We start from the raw sequence: 24,406 nt of genomic DNA, 5'->3' as shown, positions 1-24,406 counted from the left end.
GCCATGGCCAGCAAATATTTTCTAAGTACTTATGACATATGCACCATCGTGCACTAGTTGCTTTCATTTTTTTCTTCTTTAGTTCTCAAAACAGCAACAAACATGATACGCACTAAGGTTATCATAGCTTAATATTGAAACAGAGTGGAGTCACACTTGTAGGCAAGAAAAAGCACTTTGGAATTCTCCATTCTTTCCCGTTCACCCTAGCAACTTGAGAATTAAAGGAAGAAATAAGTAAATGCTCTGACATCTGTGTGGAGATTTTCCCTTTATGTCTCCCTTTTCGCTCGCTCAGCAGCTCCCACTCATGAATGTGAATGTGTAGTACTGTAAGCACCAATTCACATATATTAAACTTTAAGTGTGATTTAAGGAAGTTCATGATAACTTTTGAATACAACAGATTTTTGCTTTAGGCACTAACTTTAAAACTAATCCCTGATTAAGAAGAGACTCCATTTTATTCAAACTAAGCAATAAAAATTTAAAATATAAAACAAAGTTCCATAAACAGTGGTTATTGCCAACTGGTGTTTAAATTTGTTACAAAAAAATCAAAAGAGTAATTCAAATCATCTTTCTAATAGCAGCATCTCCGCTCCGTTGCCAGCCGCAGGGGGAAAAATGCATTAGATAAAGAGTTCTTCAGGCTGTTTCTTTAATAAAGCCGCCTTTCTTTTAGAGTCCTATATAGCGTAAGAGAAATCGCTCAACCTTCCTCTGTATGTTCTTTCACCTGTAAGAAGGAAAGGTAGACAATTATTTACAAGAAATTAGTTTTACAACCCCACCTTTTTCACCTAAGATTAACAGGCTTCGTGGAAATGCCCCTTCTTTCTTGGCCTCCCATAGTAATTCTTTGCCACGTGGTGCCATCACCCCTGGTTTAAGGGCAGAGCCTCAGGGTCAGACAAATTGAGTGCAAACACCCATCTGCCACTCAGTAGAAGCAGCCCTTCGTGCCATTTATTTCACCTCTCTGGACTGAGTCTCCCCGGTTGCGTAATGGGGGTGATTTCCCACTCCCTCCCAGGGCAGTTAAGGAGAAAGTTCTTGAAACTCAGAGGACATTCAAAAATGTTTGTTGAGTGATGAAAAGTAATCGTGAAACAAACAGTGTAGAAGGAGCACATAGTTCTCTCTAAACTGTAGTTATTATTACTTCCTGTCAACTACTGAGTACATGGAGATGATTTTGTTTTCATATTCTAAGTAACAGAAAGAGCAGATTCAGGAGACACGAGGCCACTGGTGGGAGAACAGAATATGGACCCATATGTACTATGACAGTATCTGAGAAATTGCATTTGGAAATTCACTTTTGTCTCTGGTTCCAATTCTGCCATTGGAAGCCATTCCCTAAGGTGGAGGCCAGGGCAGGGACACGGGTGCTTTTACACAGATCCGTAGCCAGGTCTTTTACATATGGCTTAAACTGTGTCCCTTCAACATCAGCTGCGCCTTGCTCCTCCGGTCTTGGGTCTCAGTGGTGCTAGACTCACAAGACCATCTGCTCTCGTTGCTCCACCTGGTAGCCCCCTGCCACTCACTGGCTTCCAACGCAGCAGTCCAGGAAGGGTGGACATCAGGGCCCCCACCGACAGTGGCACTGTCAAGCTTACTAAGAAAGGACTGTTCTCCAGACTGGTGGGGAGCACCCTGTGCGGTGGCTTCTTCCAATGCGCCAAAGGGCAACATGGCAAGAGCTCCCTTGCCATTCAGCTTTTCTTCAACTTACCTAACTCATCTTCTCTCCGGGTTCAAGTTCAAAGATGGGATAGCAGGAGACCTATGCAGACCATTGCACTCTGCTCTCTTTTTCCCCTCATATTTCTACAGTCCTCTTTTACTGACTTTTTATCATATACTCCTCTGTCTTACCGCCAACTGAGCCTTGATGACCAAAAGCATTCATCTATGTTAAGTCTATAAACTTAATCCCCCATGTGTGGTTGTTGATCTGCTAATAAAGTAAGAAAATTAAAGAATTAAAAAGTCTTCTCTCAAGACAATATCTTGGTTTGCAGAAGTTGGGCTTTTTTCTGCGTAATCTATTTGTATATTGGAAGCTAAATATTACCTTGGTCTTAATCTTTGCACTGCTTCAGATCCAAATTCTAATCTTCCCTGTAGAGAGACAGCTGTCTTGGATGGAGTAGGCAGAAGGTCTTCTACTTGGAAAGAGAAGAGCAAAAGCACATTAGTCATATTTTGACTATTTCCCTATAGTGTTTCAGGTTAAAAGTGCAATTTATTGGGAAATTTCCTTTTAAGAATATTACTGAGACATTCAGGTTATGAAAGTCTGCATAATATTTTAAAAATACCTCAAGCATTATTTGTATGCACTTCAGAATGTGCAGAAAATAAACCTGGCCCTCCAAATTCTGTACAGGAACGACTGCGTTGCACAGATACACTCTCAATGTAAACTATTTTGATAATGTTAAGGTGTTGACATTTGTGTATGCTGAACTAAACTTTGACCAGTTTCTTTAAATAGAGCCTTAAAATTATATAGCTCTTTTCCAAGACTAAACTTGTTGTCTTTGGTTTTGACTGAACTAATAAATTAAACAGGCTGGCTTAATCTCTAGTATTACATATACACATCGCTGTAGATTTTAAACTAAAAAAGCAGAAAATGAAAGCATGTTTTCTTTGGCAGGCATTTGATGTACTTGGAAGAGTTGAAGCTTACCTTAAGCTCCTTAAATCAGAGGGTTTAAGTCTGCCTGTCTTGGCAGCGAGGCATGAGGAATTACACAGAGAAATTAAAGACTGCGCAGCTGAAGCTTTGCAAAAGGGACAAGCCTTAATCAGCCAAGTAGACTCCTGCAGGTGAGTGAAGTCTGTTTCTTCCTCAGCGTAACCAGCGTTTTCACAGTTTCCACAACTTGTTAAAAAATAAGTCGCATGACTCTTTTTCTGCTTCTGATGCTTTGCTACATTATGACATGGTTTAAAAGGGCTGAATTTTGGTCAACAGTGATTCTGAACACAGCACTGCTCAGCCGGAAGTGAGGCTATATTCTGAGCCTGAAGCCCTGACGATGCTCAAGTGTTCCTTCTCTGAGTTTCTGGGGCGGGGAGAGGGAAAGGACGAAAGAAGAAACAGAGCTTTAATTCTCAGTGCTTTTCATGTCCTCCGTGGGAATTCTTCCCTTTTAATTCATGAGCCTGGAATCTAGGCTGTTTCTGTTTTTCTTTCTGGAAAAAAAAAATAAAGTACTAGATTTCCCTTTCATCGATGATTTGGTGGCTCACCAGCAAAAAACCCAAATAAAAGGTAACATTAACAATAATAATGGCTCACATTTCCTGAGAGCCCACCATCTGCCAGGCACTGTGACAAGAGCTTTAGGAACATTATCTCATTAATCCTCACAGCAACTCTACCAGGCACATACTATTAATGTTCCACTTTTATAAGTAACTGGGACACAGAGAGGTTAAGCAACTTGCAAAAGGTCACACAGCCAGTTAGTGGCAGGCCCAGAATTTGAATCCAAGTTAATGGACACTAGATGCCATGCTCTTCACCAGTGCTAGGGCTGGTGGTTTTTATAAGCACATTTGGTGGCTGTATCAGTGTGAGTCTAGAGTTGAGTGGAATGAGGAAAGAGAAGGAACTTGAGAAACAAAGAGAATAAAATGGGACTGTAAGAAAGAGCAGGGATGGGAAGACAGAAGAGCGGTGGCAGAGCAGATGGCGGTACAGGCGTTCGCTAGGGAGAAATGCGGGCAGGGCTTACATTTTGACAGAACGATGAGTGCCAGTGGGTGGAGTCTAGTTTTTTATCCCCTATATCCACAATGTCCCTGAAACTCAAACATTCCATTTGAGAAACAATGAAATTGGTGGAATGCAGCAAAATTACTCTGTTTTTGTTCTGCTCTGCTAGATGTGTTTAAAAATGTTGATTTGGTAAGTCTGGGTTAAGGGAAATTTCTTTCCATAAGATAGTGTGAATCTGGAGGGAGAGACTGAGCCAGGGTTTGTAACGGTCCACACAAAGCCGAGATCAGAAATGATCCAAGGTGCTCCAGCAGTAGCCAGAAAGCCGAGGCTATGAGAAGGGAAAATGATTCTCTCCTTTGAAAAGCTAACATAACAATCAGAGCTGCTACAGTAGTTTTACTACAGGAAAGTCTCTCCACACCACACACATCCAGTAAAGTGTATGCTTGTTGTGCGTGGGTTCAGGGTGCGTGTTGGCCCGGAGCTGAGTCCTGAGTCAGGTGATGACTGACTGACATAGTGAGGTCTCCGGCTCTAACTGGGGAATGGTCCTGTGTCAGTCTAGCAAGTGGATCTCCAAGCACAGACAAATGTTATTTTTCCGTTCAGGCTACTCTTTGCTTATAGTGCTTTCCCTGGCCTTGGGCGGTGTCGTTTCACACAGGGATAGACTGGGAGGTAGGCAAAGCCCTCTCCAAGATCTCTGGAGATCTGTCTCTAGAGAGTTACCCCCTCAACCCAGCAAGACCTCTGGATTCTGTTGGGTTCTACTTCCCTGAGCTTTGATCTGGAAATTACCTTCCAGGCAATAAACTGGTACGTTTGCAAGCTCACCTTATTTGTTTCCCTTCCCTCAGGGATCGCTGTCCCGCACTATCTGTTGTCCAATGTCCGAGAACCATTGTTTCACCTATTCTGCGTATTTTCTAGTCATTTAAGGTGTGAGTGTAAATCCGGTCCCTGCTTCTTGGCCAGAAACCAAAGTTCCCTATTCAATTTGATGCTTAACTCCTGAGGTTGGAAAGCTGGCCATGGTTCATTACTGCTAACTTTTATCCTGTTTGGTCTGATCAGTAATGCTTTATTTTCCGTTCTTAAACACAAAGGAAGTACTTTTATTTTATATTACATTCTATCTTCAGGGTGTTAGTGACTGTTTTCGGCCATGTTTATTTACTTAGCTAGTCTCACTCTTTTTCCCTTCTTTGCTTTTTCTAATCTTAATTTACATATTTATATTGTTTTTCAAAGCGGCATCTATAATTCTATTCTTCAGGCTGCAGACTGAACCTTAATAGAAAAAGTAATATGTAAGGGCCATTTCAAGAAACTTTAATTAATGGTTAGGTAACTGGATTTAAAAAAGTAATTTGCACTGCAGTTTCTGTCGACGCCATAAATATATGAGCTTCTGTAGTAGTCCCAAGGTGTTTGGTTGGTCTGAGATTTCCCAGTATTTTATGAATAAATACTATTTCCATTTTTGCAGGAGGAACTAAAGGTAAAGTATAATTGTTACTTGTCAAAGGGCATTTTTTATTCAGAAGGCAGATGTAGAATAGAAGTTCATTAAAAACTGAATTGAAATGCGTTAAAATCTCAGTTGCAACCTAGAGCCACATGTAGCTACTGACCTCAATCCCATGCATTGTCTCTGGGACTTCTCTTCTTCCTCATCTAAAGATTTATCTGCTCAGTGGCAGGAGCCGTCATCGCAGAAAAGAAGTAGAACCTAAGGAGGAGTTTTCAAGTTGCAGCCACTGCTGGAGTGGAGTTTAGACTGGTGGCAGTGGGAATAAATGCCATTTTCAACAGTGCCAGGTCCAGGGTCCTGAGCATTACAATGGCTTCCCAGACTTCTGAATGGCAGCCACACTCTCGGACGGAACACCCTGAGGTTCTTAGTACCAGACATGTGAGAGCTGCTGCGGATAAGAAACCAAGGACTTACTGTCAAAGGAGTTTTATTTCATGCACTTTGAGGGCCAGAACAATGCCATGACTTTTAAACTTAACTCTGTGAGCCTCGGTTTCCTCATCTGTAGAATGGAGATACATATTTAATAGAGGTTTTTTGCTTTCATTTTAAATTAGATGAGAGAACACCACTCTGGCACATACAGAGTGTCCAGTAAACATTGGTTCACTTCCATTTTTCTGCTGTCTATGTAAAGAGCTCTAAGAGTGAATGAATACTGAGGTATATGATTGTTTCAAACGATTGTAATAGACTCAGCTACACAAAGTCATATTCACTTTCACTACCTGGGAATATTATAGTTGAAATAAGGCAGATAAACATTTTTCTTAAGGTAATGAAAGGCAGAATTTAGTATTGGGGCAGGTAGGAATTTCAGGGACCCTTAGATCTGATTTTTTTTTCTGTTAAGAGAAATAGGACTTCAGAAGTTCACATTTATCTGAGATTAGGCTTCCCAGGAAATCTGAGGTCTTTGTCAGTTTGCTCTGTAACCACTACCTTACTAGGGACAGGTCCACACTGTTTTCCTACCCTGGAATCGAACACCTTTGAAGCTGGAGCAGCCTCACAAAATGAATAATGGTTATTTAAATGTTTCCTTGCATTTTCTATTTCTGCCCTAAAATCTGGTGATAATTCTGAGTCCTTATTAAATAGTTTATTTTCCTTGCAGAGTATATCTGTCACAATCTAAATACAGTTTGATCTGAAAGGCATGTCTGTGCATTCATTTGCACTTAGTTATACGTCGGTTCCCTATAATAGTACTCGATAATGGTCAAACTTAGATGTCCGGTGAAGTGGAAGCCCCTGGCTTCTGGCCCTCCTCACCTCCTCCTAGGCCTCACTTGGCATCACCTTTGAACACTAAATCTAAAGATAGACTATAGGTGGCCTGCTACCAAGCAGAATCCTACATTTATTAAGCCACAGGAAGCTGTAGTGGTTGGAAGTGCTGACTCAGAGATCTTGTGTGAGAGTGGAGTTTTCTGTAACTGGACAAAAATAAGAGACCTTCTTGCTGGTCAGTGTAGCTACCACTTCAGAGCTCAAAGACATGCAAATACCCAGCAACACCAGGACACCTTATGAAGTATTCATTTGCCTTTTTCTGTTCACTAAAATTAATTCAGGGTTTACAAGTAAATTTGCTTCAACATTGACTCATTTTCTATCCCTGCAGAAAAGACTGTACCATTTTTTTCTTTTCTTTTTTAAAAATTGATTCTAGAGCTGGGGAAGATAGAAAGAGAGAGAAACTTCAATGTGAGAGAGAAACATCTATCGGTTGCCTCTTGCATGTGCTACAACTGGGGACTGAACCCACAACTCAGGCATGTGCCCTGACTGGGAATCTAATCTGTGACCTTTTTGGTCTGTGGGATGACAACAAACCAACTGAGCCACACTGGTCAGGGCACATTGTATCATTTTCATCCTACCTGTTGAGATGAATCTAAGCTGTCAACATAAAAAATGTCCAAACCTGTAGAGAATTTTTGTAAGAGTTTATCTGAGCCAAACTGATGACAGAGTGTGCTGGGGAGCAAGATCTCAAATATCTTTAAGAATAACAGTTTGCCGTTTCTTCTGTGCATTTGGAATTGAGGAAGGAACATGAAGATTACATGAATGTCAGGGAAAGCCAGGCAGGGATTGGATTACATGACAGTTAAGATTATGCGCTCTCTTGAGGGTGGTTATGTCTTAGAACAAGGGCTCTGAAAGGGTGGTCCACATATTAGAAGGGGGGTCTGACAAGAGGCATCTCAAAGGTGTGTTAACCTAGAAGCACAGAAACAATGAACAGGACTTGCTTAAGGCAAAGATAACCCTTTTACTAAAAAGTTACATGCCTGGGCGTGACCACCCACCATGACCTGCCCAGTTAGGAATGTCTGAACACCTGCGAGGTTACTTTCCATAGAACCCCTTTTTTGTCCACAAAGCATATAAAATACCTCATCCTGATTAAATATTTTGCTTTGGTATAACTTTTAGTGTTATCTGTTTTGATCAAATACATTATTACTTTCTTAATTTTAATTCGTCGTACTTTCATATTTTACAGAGAAATAAAAACAGGAGTTCATTGGGATTTTCATTTATGTTGGTTACCACTACTTCCCTTGGTTGTATTGTGGATGATTAAGAATTTAGGCACAACATGGTCTATTTTTATTTGTTTATTCCAAAAATATTATTGAGCATCTTTTGTAAATCAGGTGCTCCCAAGCATTACATGATGATAGACAAAGTGTCTGCCCTCATGCTGCTTCTATTCTGGGAGGAAGAAGCAATCACCTAAGAAATAAATGGACAAAGAAGTTGCTCTCACACAGCGCTGAGCACTGGGAAAAAATGTGACAGTGAAGCGGGATAGAAGGGGACTGTGGGGGAGGCGACCACTTTAGACCCTGGAGTCAGGGAAGGATTCTTTAGGAGAAGGACCTGCCATGGAGCCAGCTGGGAGGTGAGTGGGGCAGGCAGAGCACCAGCAAAGGTGTGAGAGAAAGGACAGTGTGGCCAGGGGAGTGGGTGACAAGGGGGTTAGGGCATGAGGCAGGACCAAAGACTTAAGTGGAACTTGGACTGTTTGAATTGTCATTAGTAAGAATGGCAAGCCCTTGTGTACTTTCTAGACATTAATGAATTCTCAAAACCACCCTGTGATATCAGCACTACTATTACTATAGTCCCTGTTTTGCCAATGAGGGCACTAGGGCAGAGAGGTTCGGTCACTTGCCCAATTGTGGTCAGAGGTAGGACACTTGAATGCAGGTCTGAACTGCCATGTCAGGCTGCTGGTTCTCTGTCTGTTTACTCCTTTCATTCAACTTTAATCAATAACAAGGAGTCTGGCCACTTAGTGAACACGGATTCTTTTTTTATTCTAGTGTGCTTAGATGTACTCTGTGTGTCTTCTAGTTTCAAGTCTCACCTTCCCTGAAAGTTTTTTTTTCTTTCAGTTTTTTTCAAAAATTCATTGAGTGTGCATATAAGCATATAATATGACATATCTGCACCAGGCTTCAAGGCCAATCAAATATGTATATAAACCTGGTGTTGAAACTCCAGAACCTCACAAAGGGCCAGTCAGGGAATGATGCATCGGGGGAGTGTGCTGCAGGCACGAGGAAGTGGTGGGGGCAGTGGGCGTTGGGGCCACCTTTTTCAGAGAAGGGAGGCATATTCCCAAGCTCCTGATCAGGATAGGGCAAGTGAAGGAGTGAGATTTGAGAGGGCTGTTATCGACTTTCATAATCTAAGGTGGGCAAAGGGTCTACACCCACTAGCCAAGAGGAGCAGAATCAATCCGTAGAACACAATACTTTTATAATCCCTTCCTATTGGTCAGCTCTGACTCCTGGCTCCACTTTTCATTCTGTGATGTTCTGAATCATTCCTTAGTTGTTCGACTTGTGACGATATCATTTCGTTATCCATGAAATCACTTTGTAGGGCTGAAACCATATGGGAAACCTGTTTTAGGTCCCTCACCTGAATACCTATATATTAGGTGACTTGATTTCAAATGGAAAGGGACTTGGTATGGCATCAAAAGAAACTCTATCATAGTAAAAATGTTTTTAAAGATCTTAAGTGGAAAACAAACAAAAACAATCCCATCCTCTGACAAAACAAATCAAAGAAACAAATCAAAAAAACAGAAATTTCCTTTGCCTAATAGAGTCACTTATATTGCGTTTTATAGGAATTTTGCTGAGCATTTAAGAATTTAAAATAGCTGGTTTTTTAAAATATTGATGATGCATTTAGAGGGTAAATGTCAGACGCTGAAATTTAGGAAATGACAAAGTTGAGTTCTTATGACAGTGTTAACTCAACCACTTTCCAAATATTTTCATGCCTGTGTTACGTTGTTCTTTTCAGAGGTTGAGTAAATGTCATAACTGCACCCTGGGCCTGTTAGCATTGTCGAGGCTTTTGTAGTTCAGAAACTCTCAGTATGACAGCCACTCAGAGTTCACACTTTCCATTACATCTAGGAGTGAGTGGATTAGGTTTTTGTAGAACATCTATGAGCCCCTCGTTACAACATGAACTTACTTGTTCACGATGTGAGGTGAAGCAACAAGCATCCCAGAGTGAGGAGGTCTGGAACTGCAGACTCCACGGAGGAAGCCTGACTGGCGCGCGGAATGGATATCTCGGCCTCGGATGGCTCAGGAGGAGTCGTCTCAGAGGAGAGGGTTCAGGGAGAAAAGGACACAGAGAAGAGAGAGAGAGATGTGAGGGGACATATTTATGAATATAATGCTCATCACAGTTCTGTTTCTAGCAGTGTGAATCTGAAAACCAGCTAAATATTCCCAGAAATAAGGAAATGTTTTAATATTTTAAGGGCAAGCACATCATGAAATATTCTCAGCCCAAATCAAAATAGTGGTTTTTGAGCAATATTTAAAGACAGAGAGAATCCTCACAATATAATGTTAAGTGAGGAAAAGTCAGATCTAAGTTATATATATGGCATCACATTAACTTTGAGGGGAGAAAGAGGAAAGACTTTTGGGAAGGAAATACATTAAAATCTATTTTTATATTTTCCAAATTACCTCAAATCAGAATATGTGCCTATTCTTGCTGTGCCCTTTTTATGTGAAGATTTGTGTCATTAAGCATGGAAAATTTTTTAGCACTTATCTCTTTAAATATTGATTTTCTGCTGTTGTCTCTCCCCTTCTCCTAGGACTCCTAGGCGTACGCTGGAGCCCCTCTGTCTGGCGCTCAGGTCTCTGAACTCTTGTTTGTCTTATTCCTTTAGCTCTTTGTGTGGAATTCTCAGTGATTCCCTCAGACTGATAGTCTCTTTCGTTAATTTTCCCTTTGTTTTCATTCACTGATTTTTTTTTAGTTTTCATAACTATATTTTACATTGCTAACTCATTTGTTTCATATCCCATTTTGTTTTTATTTCTGACCATTTTTGTTCCAGAGTTTCTTGTTCTTTACTCTGAGTGTTGAATTTTCCTTTATCTCTGATGATCTCAGGTATACTTATGGTAAAGTCATTTTCAGGTTGTTCTATATATTTTCATTTCAGATAGAGTACATTTATCTCTTGATTGTTTAGTGTCTTTTCTTAGGATGCATTTCCTCATGTGTTTTGAAATTTTTTTTTAGATTGTACTCTCATCTGGAGTGAGAAGTGTTTGTTTTTTGGCTTTATTTTCCTTTTTTTGTTCTTTCTCTTTGTTCTTTCATTTTTAACATCTTTGCAGTGACTTCCACCTGAACTCACAGGGTCTCCAGGCTGGAAACGGTCTCCTGTTGTTTGATCAGGGTCACATGAGGCCCCAGTGAGACACGGTGGCTATCAGAGGAGTATTCCAAAGAACAAGTGGGGACTGAGCGGTGGTTTCTGCTGCCCGAGTGTACGTGATGGCTTTGCCCCAATAGCACTTACCTACAGCACTTTCAACCTCCTTTGACAAGGAGAGAGAATCCCATCCCTGTTAACTTACTTTAGGTAGAATCCTAGCTACACTACCCATCACGTAGGTCTCCGTGGCCTCATAGGAATGGACCTTGTGGCCATCTCTGCATGCATATGTACCAGAACCAGAACCCAGGAGCTCAGTAGCTTCAGCTTCACTTCCTACTTTCTGTTTCTGCATTGTTATGTGTATATTAAAGGTGTGTGTGTGTGTGTGTGTGTGAGAGAGAGAGAGAGAGAGAGAGAGAGAGATTTGGTAGGGAGAGGTTCTTGATGTGTATAACAAGTCAGAAAAAAAATTAAAAACATTCATTTCACTTCTACAGTACAAATGGCACATTTTCAAAATAAATCTAAAAATGAGAGAACAACTCTTGTTTCCTCCAAAATAAAGATTATAAACATGAAGGGACACTGTTTGGGTCCCTGTCAAAAGAAGCAGCAAGCTAAAGATAAGGAAGATACATATTTTTCCATTTTCAAAGTATAATTTGTCTGTGGACAAAAAGAAAAACAAGATCAACTGATTCCTTCCGATGAGATAGAGTAAGCTGTCAAGTGCTTACCATCTGGTTCAGCTCCTAATCCAGATGGGCTGCCAATAGTAATTTATGAAAGGTTCGAAAGCAACTTGCCGTTCTCAGGAAAGAATCATTAAGACACATTAACATTGGGATTTGCTCCCCTCACCCAGCCCCAATTTGTGACAGATGCAAAGACAGGACAACTGTTTCCATACAGCAAATAGAACAGTCTATTTTTGAGTCAGAAGTCAATATGTCTCTGCTCTTTGGAAAAAAAAATCCATCATTTTTCTTCCCCCTTCCCTCTCCTCTACTGGCTCACTGAACAAGGAAGAAAATGCTCTCATAATGGAGTTTCTAACAAATGTCTGAGGAAACCTTCATCGCCTGTCACTTCTGAGTATCTGTGATGTGCTCAGAAAAGTCAAAGTCAACTTCAGGAATAATCCATGAACCTCACACTCACACTGTAGTCAGGTTCCCTCTAATCCATTTGTATAGAGAAAGTTCAAAGGTCAATCAGTATTTCCAATGAAATTAAAGAGCCACAGGTCCTTAGACCTAGACGTCTAGCTCCTCTCCCATCCAATCAGACAGCACATGAGGAGTGTGGCTTCAGAATTTGAACAAAATGATGACACTTGTTTCAACAAGTTTCTGTTATCCATTCTTAGTTCTTATCCCATCATTTATTTAATATGATAGTGAAATAATAGGACTAATTCCTGGGTGACTTATGGAAATGTATTCATTTATTTTCAGTGCATGTAAGAATTGCTGGCAGAGAGCGAGGTAATATTTTTCCTTTGATCAAACAAACCATCTGCTTTACAGGCTCTGAGAAAATTGCCAGTGTGCATGCTATACATGCTTTAAAATGTTTGGGACAATCCAAAGAAAAGTGTGGAGTCAGTGTATAAAATTTCTAACTAAAAATGATGGGCTCATCATTTTTAACCTGCAGACTGGATTGTCACTAAGAAGGATAGAGAGCGAGTAGCACTGGGGTTAGGAGTGTGACAGACATGTTCCAACTGGGACTCAGGAAAGAGATTAATGCCAGGACAGACAGAGGCGATCTCGCCGAGGACTCAGAGAGAGGAAAGTAGAGCTGACTAAGGTAAGCAAGGTAGTGGCACATTTCTCATACTGAGGAAGGGGTGTAAGCCCCAAGTAAGAGTAGGGCACGCAGCGCACAGGCAGCCATGCACAGGGAAACAAGGCAATCCAGTCTGTCCCTCCAGGGCTTTAAATAGAGGAGGGAGGTTCCAACCCACCTAACTCTAAATTCGAAGCCATCAGAAAAGAAACCGGGCAGTCTTCTGATAGCCTACAACTTCTGTAAGTGGCCGAAGGGCAAAGTCGTCATTGTTTGGAAACTGTTACGAGTGCCGTTTTTATACAGTAATTATCCATGCATGTGTTCTTGTTCCTTAAATTTGTCGTGTCTTCCCTTAAGTATTTGTCAAAGTATATTTTATTTAACTTGAAAACATTCATTAATCTGCTACTTACAAGGCTATGTGCTTAGGGCTGCAGAGATATGTTAATAAAACAAATGTCCTTTCCCTTAAAGAATTTACAATGTAATTGATATACATGATAAAGCACAAATCACCACATAATGAGACCAAATCTCCTAGGTCATTGGAAAATGCAAAATGAATGGTCCTTCCAAAGAAAAAGAGAGATCCTATTTGGTTGGTGGTGATTCATCTCAAGAGCATTATTTTTACAGAAGGAATGCATTCGATTTTGTTTTGTTTCCCTGTTTCCTTTCTGTGTGCTGGTACGATGCCCCTCTAGTGGCCACTTCAAAAACTGCAGGCAGACATTGCATTACCTAGAGAAGCTAGCCAGTTTCCAAAGAGCATGCCAGCAAGGCTAACTCTGTTTCCATCAACACCCAACTCCAGGGACAGTGAAATTATAAAGGGAGGACACTCTCACCCCTCTATCATGTGTTTTAGACCCAGAAAAGGTATTATGAGGTGGTAAAGAGTGAGGACTCTGACATCAGATGAACAGGTTCCAATCGCAGCTTGGACACGTAACTGTGACCTGGACAAGTTACTGAGCTTTTCTGTTCCTTAGTTTGCTTATCTGCAAAATGAGATAACAGTTATACCCAGATTGTAGAGTTGGCTTAAAACATTAAAAATGGTGACTTGTCCCAGTAAGTACAGTCAAAAACCTCGCTTCTCGACTATCTTGATTCTCGAACACTTGGGTTCTCACCCAAGTCATTCACGGAAGAAAAGTCTTGGTTGTCTAACAAAACTTCAGGTCCTGATTCTCTACCCAACAACCGTTTCATGCTAATAACTGTATAATCAGTCACGCATCTCTCAGGCAACAAAGGAGGTTCAGTTTTCAAATCGCTTCTCAAACAGTTCTCCAGATCGTACTAAGTACCAGCACTGAGGTTCCACTGTCCCTGATAACTGTGTTTAGAAAATGTGTACCCACTTATTTCACAAACTTTGTTCTCTGTACCGTCTTTCTACAATGCTCACTCACTTTTTCTCTTTTTATTTATTTTTCTCATTCCAGACTCCATATACTACAGAAAACTTGGAACCTACACAATATTTGTGCTTTTAAGTGCTTTTTTAGCATATAATGTCTCAGATTTTAAATCCTAGTTAAAAGATGATTAACATCACCAATACACTGCTTTTAAAGAACTTGTGGACTTATAAGAATTATTTCTAAAACTCTCCTGATTTCTTGATTATACTTTTAACTGTCTTTGAGTTATTAATATACAAAACTAAATGGTTTAAGTGTAATGTCTGTAGAACAACATGTGTTGGTAATAAGATCCCCCAATGAAACTTCTCTGGAACTTGAGTGATCTCCACACTATACGCTTGAATCTGCGCTCATTCGACTAGATTCGCAAGCTGCCTGATGACCTCCTGCCTCTTCAGCGGCCTCGGTGTCATTCCCATGATGTCACTTCACCTCTCAGTCCTTCCAGATCTTGCCCTCATTTCATTACTAATTAAATTCATTTTTACAGATTCATAAGTTCATTATTTGTGGTAAAACTACTGAAATATGTACCTTATTCCAAGATGTTTTTAAACTCTGGGTAATTAAACTTAAGAGTTACTGTGTTATTCTTCATTAGTATTTGAAGGAAATGACTGAGGGGAAATAAAAGACTTCAACTTCTTACATAGTAGGACAGGCCGTGTCTTAGGAAAAGGCTGAAAAGTTAGTGAGGGTTCATTCCATCGGCGATGTCCTTCCATTGTCCCACAGGCCTAAGTTGGAAGTGATTGGGAAACTTGCTGGTCTGTTTCTAGACTAGAACAAATGGGGTCCGACTCTAAGTTCATTTGTTGTTTTAAAGGCATTTTCATTTTATGAGCTCTCATGTCACTTTCCTATTTCTCAAGAGGCCAGCACAGGTTTCTTTTTTATGAACAAGTACATTAGATTCCTAGTTGTTTGGTGATAACTTGATTTTCTTCTAATGAATGCAGCCTTGAGCATTCATAATCATCAAGAACAAAGTCCTTAGTGTTACATCAATATTTTACCCTATTGGATTAGTAAATGTTTTGTTAATTGGCTAATCCACATTTCTATTCAAAGAGCTTCTTTAGATAAATGAAGCTTTTAAATAACACCCCCAGGGAAGCTCTTGGCAAACAAACTGTGTTTTTTGCCATAAGGGTCTTACAATAGCTTAGAGAAATATTAAAAAGCAAACCATTAGAGAAGGAGATTAGACCTGGTTGTAAAACCCATAAATCATTCTTTCCCTCAGGACTGACTGACTTAAACAAAGGAATATAATTTGGTTTTGCTCTTTGCTGTACCAAGATGATAGTTATTTAACTTCTATTATCCTACAACCTGAAGCTCGGTAACTTTTGTCAATTCATACCTTTCACAAAAGAGCAAATCCGCTTTTCAGTGTTCCCTGTTGTGAGGGCTTCTCTATGGAGGTGGGGTGAACTAACAGCTGGCTTGTTCCATTCAGCTCTCGGGTGACTGGCGTCCATGAGATGATGGGATGTATTCAGAGACGAGTGGATCATCTGACTGAGCAGTGTTCAGCGCACAAGGAATTTGCTCTTAAGAAACAACAATTTGCAGCCTCAGTGGAGGGCTATCTAAGAAAGGTAGTTTCATAAAACATCTCCTCCTTAAGCTACTATTTAGATGAACTCCTTATTTGGTGATAATAGATGGTGTGGCAATTGCAGCATATGGGCCTAAGGGGAGCGGAGGGGTGTGTGTCTCCTTAGGCTTCGCTCATGTTCCACATTAGGTTTTACCATTGAACAGAACAGAGTTGCAGTTCGCTGCTGCTCCTCAACCATCCCTGCCCCAGGTCACCATCACCAAACTGTGTATGGAACCCCACTCGCCACCCAGCCCTGAACACTCATGCACAAAGGCAGCCGTCACGTTGTACAGACCTGTGTTAACCGAACCATGTTCATATTTCAATAGTGTCCTTGATTTGCATGATTCTCTGCATGGCTCCAATACGCACAGGTTTTAGTTACCATGGTATCACACAACAGGAGGACCTTAGATCAATACCACAAATGATGGGTTCAGGGGTTCCTGGAGTGAGTCACCATTATCATATGTTATTGAACCAGGCCAGTGCCCTGGACACGGTCATTCTGAATACAAGCACACACGTGGAAGTCCTCTCCACAGAGAGAATAGAATGGCTTAGTGTGGGAGAATTTTATGTTCTGTTTCAAAGACAGGCGGACACTATTTGACTAAATAAAAAATTACTTATCTGTAGGTGGGATGCATAGCAAAAACTAGTAATATTTTAATGACATTAATGCTGATGAATCTTGTTGCATAGGTTGGGTCTCAAATTTTCAATGATATTTTCATTTGATAAAATGGACTTATATGCCTGACTTGAAACAAGCAGAACTGGCAGACTTCACAGGAGAGGTTATTAGAAAATCATGCCTCTCTATTTAAATTGCCTCCCCACCTGTTATTGGTCCAGAAACTTGGGAATCTGAGCCTTGTTCTGATGCCTGGGTCCAGGGAGGTCCCAAATATGGTGGCAGCTGTGGAGCCACATTCCCTAGAGCTTGGGAGTCAGGCTAATTTGGTGGTGGTGGAAACCCAGCAGGAACTCAGACAGCTGTTGCTCTTGTCTCACTGCCAACTTAGGGCCAGTGCGACTCTGGGAAGTGTGGACTCTAGTTGGAGCCCAGGGTGAAGGCAGTATTTTGAAAGGAATAGAACCTTTAAAGGTCATTAATTCATTGATTCGTGTTTACTGGGGATCAAATATAACCTTTTACCTTAATCAATTAAGTCACCTAAGTGTGTTCCTGTGCTTTATTATCACATGTACGGGGTTTGGTGCTGCCCCGGGGTCCCACAGCCCTAAAAACAGCAACCCGTATGGTGATCTAAAACCCAGGCTCTGGACCTCTACTTCAAAATGTGCCTGAAAATGGGGCCCCATTCAACTTACAGTGGATGATTGTGAGTTAATTAGCCACATAAATTAATCTCTGCTGATGTGTTGGCAAGTGCATTATCCTCTCTAGATAATATGGATAATAAATTCTTAGAAGACATGGACGATTGCTTTCGTATTGTTGCTGTTGATAAAAGAAATATTTTTAACATGTACTCTCTATTGGTGGGTCAGTAGTATTACCTCATGGAGAGCAGCATTATTAATTTAAATATGAAATTCTAAAATATTTAAAACTACTTTTAGATTAATATTTATATAGCAGAGTATAGTGGGAATGTAGAGAGTAGTGTAATCTTTTCTATGCATATGCAAATACATATATATGCAAATATATATTACTAAGGTTCCCATATATTCTTTTTTCCTAAAGGTGGAAATGTCAATTCAGGAAATTAGTCCAGTACTTTCCAATGCAATGGATGTTGGTTCCAGCCTTTCTGAGTCAGAGAAGATTTTGAGTAAATATCTAGAACTAGATATCCAAGCTAAGGTAAATATAATATGAATTATTATTATGATTACAATTTTGTAAAGATGATTTCTTTACACTCGGTAGCTATAAAGCTTAATCCTAGTTTACTTGAGGGTTGAAATTCTAAATTAATATTATGGCAAATAGTCACTTAAAAACTCCTACTCTTCTGTGCATCTGAATAATTTATATTTACATGCATCCTCACTAGGGGTTTGAGCTCACTGTGACTCAGCATTCTAACTTGGTATTAAACACTCATTTGGCCCCTTTTCCTGGCCTGAGAGATGTTAGCAGTCCTTTTGGGGTGCCAGAACAGGCAGAGAGAGTGCTTTTATAAGACTGTGATTTTCTGCCAGAGTAAGTTACAAAAGAAAATTACCAGAAGCAACATGCGTTAACACAAGATCCCAGGAGGCAAATCTTGTTCGCACACTAAACCTTCAGGGACAGAAACTGCCCTGCTCTCCCTAGCACCTTCTCTAACTCCCTTTCATCCCCTTCACATGGGACTAGGCTTCAAATATTCCTGCCAGCAGCTCCAAACCTGCACTGAGTCCCAGCCTGACCCAGCAGGTGTCTAGGAAAGTTGAGTCAAGAGTCTTCCCTGGCTCGCCAAGGTCAGCAGGAAATGGCTATGTCTCCCTACCAGTTCTCAGCAGAAAGCCTCCTTCACAGAAGCACCCCAGCCAAAACTCACAGATTAGCCCATTTTTAAATGAGGTGTTTTTAATTCATTATCTGCAGTGTTTACATGTATTACATATTATGCTCATATACACAGTGACGGAAGGTGGTTTGACTTCGGATGGTGCACATGGTGCATACAGGCACACAGTGCATGTACAAATTATGGAACACAGAAACGTGCACCTGGAACCTGTATGATCCTATTAACCAACGTCACTCCAACAAATTCAATTAAAAATAATAAAACCAATGGCCTAAACCTTATAGACTATAATGTTATCAAATACAGTTAGACCTAGATGAAAAAAACATAAAATGTGTACAATAAAATATATGTCTGAATTCATTTTTGTGTTCCAAAATTTTTAGAATTATGGAAGAAATTTCATAGGAGAAACTCCACTCATCCTCTTTCCCCAAGTGCTGTCTGGGAGCAGCACTTGTAAATTAAAATTACCATCATTCAACAGAGTATGGGGGAAGCATATTAAATACAAGTAGGGAAGCAAATGAGAATGAAGCTTTTTTTTCTTTCTTTTATGCTTGATTCCTAGCTTGGTACCATGAAATTTCATGTGGCTCTTTCTGTGGCAATTGTATATGAAATGCTTACAAAATATTCATTTAATCAGTGGTTAGATTTCACATGCCAGAAATAGCACTCATAGCAGGAGAGCAACCCGAAGCAAGTGAAACTCACTGACCCTGTAGGCTATTTAGACCTCATATGCAACACTTGCCCTACATGTGTTTAAAAGTTCTTCTAGATAGCGACTCAAATAAGCCTGTGTAATCAATCTTTTATAAAGAAATGAGCAAACAATCTATATAAACTTGCCATATTGTATGTAAAAATTAATTTAAGAATTTGCTAGAGCTATTGTTAATTTCAGAAACATTTCTGGTATATACTTATTTCATTTAAATTATTTAAAATGTTTGTGCCATTTTGTTTTACCACCTTTCAGACCAAACACCTTTTCTTCTATTTGTAACACAAAATTTAGAATACCCTAAATAAGAAGTATAGCTGATAATAGAGTGGAAGAATAATTTGAGATGGTTTTCATTTTAAGACACAGGTTTTAAAATTTTTTTTTCGAAAGTTGTGCCTTCCTTTAATTGAGGAGAGTCTTGGTACAAGTTCAATTAATAATCGTAATAGATGGATGTGCAGAAGGTAATGGAATGTGAATGGTCATAATTCCCTTGTCAGCTTCTGGCCCTCTGTGCTTTGCTTTCATAGGAAACATCACATGAATTAGAAGCAGCTGCAAAACTTATGACAGAGAAAAATGAATTTGAACCTGATGAAGTTGCATCGCTTTCTTCTAAAGCTAAATGGCTAGGGGAAGAATTAAACATACTCGGCCAAAGCATCATCTCCAGGTCACAAGTTCTGCAAACCTATGTGGCATTTCTGAAGTCATCAGAGGAGGTACTGGCCTTTATCAGCAATGTGGCCTCCGCCCATCTTCCTGCATTCTGTGGGGGTGGAAGCCCTGGTGGGCTGTTCTATGTCCTCCCCCCAGAGCTCACTCACTCACAGGCCCTTTATTCGCCCAGGCACCATACACATACTGAAACAGCACGTGGCTTTACTCAAACATAATGAAAGTATGTATGTGTAGGTATACACACAAACAAGCCAAGTGATTGTGTTGGAACACTTTTACTATAGCCCGTAAATATTTACACTATCCTAAACATAGGAAAAATGATTTAAAAGTAAGTTATCTTCTAAACCATGGATCTCTTTGAAGCTCTAAGCAATTCACGTGGCTCATTTAAAATGCAGTCGGAAATTACACTCTTGGATCGATTCTTAGATTTTTTTAAATTTAATCCTCATGTGAGGATCTGTTTTTATTGATTTTAGAGAGAGAGGAAGGGAGAGACAGACAGAGAGAGAGAGACAGAGAGAGACATTGATATGAGAGAGAAACATCCATCAGTTGCCTCCTGTATGCACCCTGAATGGGGATCAAACCTGCAACCTAGGTATGTTCCCTGACCAGAGGTTGAACCTGCAACCTTTTGGTGTAGAAGATGATGCTCCAACCAACTGAGCCACCCAACCAGGGCAGATCTGTCTTGTTTGATGCCTTTTAACAAGTTGCTTCACAGAACTTCTTCTGAAGAACTGTTTTGACAGGGCTGTACCAGACAATCTGTAAATTCCCTCTAGTGGACCAGGATTCTATTTCTCAGAGGCCCCAGTTTCTTGAAGATGATGTTATTATTAGAAAAGTGCTAGGGTCCCAGTGCATCCAGGTGCATGCAGTTCACCCTCCTTTCAAGGTGGCGGGCACTGGTTTAGTGGGAGGCAGAGCCAGCAAGGTCCCTCAGGGGTAAAGCCAACCAAAGTTAGGCAGCACCTAGAGTTCCATCTCCTCACTCCCACCCTCCCAGCACTCCCACCTTACCTCCCACCCCCACCATCCAGCCTTCCCAGTTTCCTCTGTCTGCTCTTGGTCTGTAATATTCTGAATTTTTATCCCTCTGGAGGGAGGGCATGCCCAGTCCTTAGAAATCTCAGGTAACTGCTACCTCCTTTCCTGTCATTTCTGTCATTTAGCCCCAAATTTTCATGGTTCAGCAGAGCTATAACAATGAACACATTATCCTGCTGATGGACATTTTTATTCAGAATTTGAAATGGTGGAAAAGGTAGAGAGAAGTGTTCATTTTCTGCATCTTTATTGCCAAAAATGTACCTTCTTGGCTTCTGGTTCAGTACGTACTTCCATGACCCATGCTGGCCTCTGAAGCTTTGGGTTTAGGGCTGAAGGGTTAGCTTTGCAAACAACACTTTCTCAGAAGGACCTCGAGTGTTCTCATCTGCCCAGCTTTCACTTAATCTGTTATCCTGTCTGGCAGAGCCTTCCTCCTGCCAATCTCAGAGGTGTTCTCCCTCTGTCACTCTCCCTCCCCCCAGGTCTTCCTTCTTCCCTCAGCAGCTCCTGGTTTCTCATCTGCATTCCATTCTCCGTGCCCTCACCCTCCTGCCTTCCACCCTGACTCACCCTGCCAGTTTCCAATACTACATCAGTCCAACACTCTGTTCACTCAGCTTTTCTTTTCCTAGCTTCCAGATGCTCCTGCAGAAAGTCATACCATTGTGCTGATTGGCGCTGTTACAGATTTATGGGTCTCTGCCTCAGCTGAGTCCTCCACATGCTACTGGAGCCCATTCAGTAGCAGCTTTCAAACATCCTACACCAGTTTCCATACTTAAATCTCAGCCAGTGCTCTTACCTCACATCTGACTGGAAGGAAGTATGAGGCCATTGAGCCTAACTGGCTTGACTTCCTGAGATTTCCAAACCAATTGATATATTCACCCCTCCTCCACTGTGACCAATAAAGTGAAGCCCCTACTTCTGACTAGCACCAATCAAAAATTGATCCCTCCCTGTACATTTCTTTTCTTTCTTTAATATTTACTTTTTTAATATTTTATTTATTTATGTTTAGAGAGGGGAAGGGAGGGAGCAAGAAGTAAAGAAGCATCAATGTGTGGTTGCCTCTCACACACCCACTACTTGGGACCTGTCCTGCAACCCAGGCATGTGCCCTGACTGGGAATCGAACCAGCGATGCTTTGGTTCTCAGGCCTGCACTCAATCCACTGAGTCACACCAGCCAGAGCCCTCCCCTGTATGTTTCCATATCCTTCAGAATTTAGCTCTACCAGCCTCCTCTAGTGTTTCAAATTTGCTTCTTCCATTGCTTCCTTCCCTTTGGTCTACAGTTAGGCCCAAATGGTCTTGCCCTCATGAAGGCAACCACTCTCTCATTTTCCTGCCCTTCACAGCTGGACTTTGGCACTGGACAATGACATTTCTTGTCTCTACTAGCTCATCCTCTCCAGTCCTTACCCCAGAGCAGTTTAACTTACTTGCATTTTAATCCTGCCAGCTGCCATCTCTTCATTCCACTGAAAATGTCCTTATAATACACATACTGATTGACAAATGAAATGGTCTATTTTCAGTCTTCATCCTGCTTAATCTCTCTACCACATTTATTTCATCCTGTTATTCTTACCTCCTCCAGCTTAAAAAAAAGATTTTTTGAGGTATAATTTACATAGCATAGAATTCATCTATTTTGGAGTACAGTGATTTTTATTATAGTTACTGAGTTGTACAACCATCGCTGCCCCCCGATTTAGAAGTTCAAGCACCCCAAAGAGCCCAGTGCACTGTTTCAGTCCATCTTGGTTTCCGCTCCCAGCCTCACGCAAGCACTGACCTGCTTTCTATCTCTATAGATTTGCCTTATTTGGGTATTTCACATCGCCAAGTGGAGTCACTCCATCTACTTCTTTATCTGTTCCTTCTCCCTTTGCCTAAGTCTGTTCTCTGTTCCTGAAGTGTGGTGGGTCCCAGTGACCTTGCCTGTGCTCTCTCTTACACATTCTACACATCTTTCCTATAAAATTTACACACACCACCACCCACGGTTTCAGTTCACCACTAACTGAAAAATGGTTCCTCAGCCCCAGCTCTTCTGAGCTCCAGACCAATGCCTTCAACTCCCAGTCATACTCATTACCTGTGTATCCTGTGGGCTCCCGAAGGTGAACAAAACACAGCCGGTTATCTGTTCCTCAAACGTGGTTTCCTCTGTACTTTGGTGTCGGGTTAATGACTTCGTCATCTTTCAGAAATCTTATGTAGAAGCTTCTAAGTCTCTCAGGGTACACTTATTTTGTACCAGGCCCTACGTTTTTCATTCATGAGTTTGTTTAGTCTTTACAACACCTCTGTGTTTACTTACTAATATTCTATTTTACAAATGAGGGAAACTGAGGCCCCGAGAAGCTAGGTATATGAGATTAAACAGCTAGTGAACATTAAAACTGAAATTTAATCCTCAATCTCTTCCCATTTTTTCCTATTTCAAAGGCCATGCAAACCGATGCCTGTCTATAGACACTACCTAAAAGATTTCTGAAGTCCCCCCTCCTCTCCATTTGCACTGTCCCTTCCTGGGTTCAGGCCCTCATGATTTCTTGCCAAGCTTAAAGAAGTTGCCTCTGCCTGATCTCTCTGCCTCCTATAATTCTCCCCTTCCACTCCTCCTTTCAGAAATGGTCATTCTAAAGCAAATTTAATCATGTTACCTCCTGAAACTCAAGCACTTTGACATGTAATTTGTGAAGCAAGCTGTAAATAACATTTATCAAAACTGGATAAAGTTTTAAAGTTTATCATTAATTCACTCAAAAATAAACTAGTACAGATTCAAGGGAATTCCTATAATGATAGCATTCTCCCTTGCCTTCAAGGAGGCCTTTGGAACAGTTGGAAAAGGTGGATGCATTAAAGTTTGTGTTTGGAGAATTGTACCTAACTGACAGCTGATCAAATGACACCAGCCTGTGGGGCACAGTCCTGCTGAAGCACTGATGGGTCTCAGGCTGCTTCTGAGTCACTGTGATAGCTAATGAGAATGTGTCACATCATGGTGGTCACAGCAGAAAATGAACTGAAACCTGCAGGCGGGGTTTTTCCCAACACAATTATCCCTCCAGCCTCCTTCTTACCACTCAGCTTGTGCAACTGAACTTTGCCCACACTAAGATCATTTATCAATCTCTGAACCAGCCGGTATTCCACACTTGTGCCTCACACGTGTTGTTCCCTCCACCTGGGATCCCCTTCTGCTATTCCCTTTTACTCTGGACAGTTCTGAAAGACACAAATCAAATGTCACCTGTTTTGGGAAGTCCTTCTCTATTTACTCAGTGTAGAGTGGGAGGTCCCTCCGCAGTATGCCCAGTGTGTATATTGTCCTTGCAATAACTTGCTTTTGATTATCTTTATTCCAGAACTATCTTTTGGAACCCAAGAAAATAAATGCATAATTCCTACTAGGAAATCTTAGAAGACTCCATGGAGGAGGTAGCATTTTAACTAGCTCATGAAGGATGAGTAGGAGCATAAAACTGAGAAAAGATCATTCTGGGCTGAGGAAACCAACATCAGCAAAACAGGGCCAGGAATAAATGGAATATGGGAAATGAGGAGAGCA

At 40.9% G+C, this 24,406-nt stretch overlaps 1 protein-coding gene across 4 annotated transcripts in view; it reads left to right on the top strand.

Annotated features, from left to right (window-relative positions):
* CCDC141 (coiled-coil domain containing 141) overlaps positions 1–24,406 on the top strand; it is a 149,840-nt gene that overhangs the window by 87,128 nt on the left and 38,306 nt on the right. For all 4 annotated transcript variants that reach the window (XM_045196305.2, XM_045196304.2, XM_045196306.2 and 1 more), the window contains 4 exons: positions 2,672–2,844; positions 15,709–15,850; positions 17,573–17,692; positions 19,611–19,802. In XM_045196305.2, the coding sequence (XP_045052240.2) occupies positions 2,672–2,844; positions 15,709–15,850; positions 17,573–17,692; positions 19,611–19,802 (627 nt within the window). The remainder of the gene's footprint in view (positions 1–2,671; positions 2,845–15,708; positions 15,851–17,572; positions 17,693–19,610; positions 19,803–24,406) is intronic.

The sequence above is a fragment of the Desmodus rotundus genome, chromosome 2 (genome assembly GCF_022682495.2).
Source record: "Desmodus rotundus isolate HL8 chromosome 2, HLdesRot8A.1, whole genome shotgun sequence".
Classification (NCBI taxonomy): Eukaryota; Metazoa; Chordata; class Mammalia; order Chiroptera; family Phyllostomidae; genus Desmodus; species Desmodus rotundus.
The sequence above is the reverse complement of the archived record's forward strand: the minus strand, read 5'-3'. Positions and strand labels throughout refer to the sequence as shown.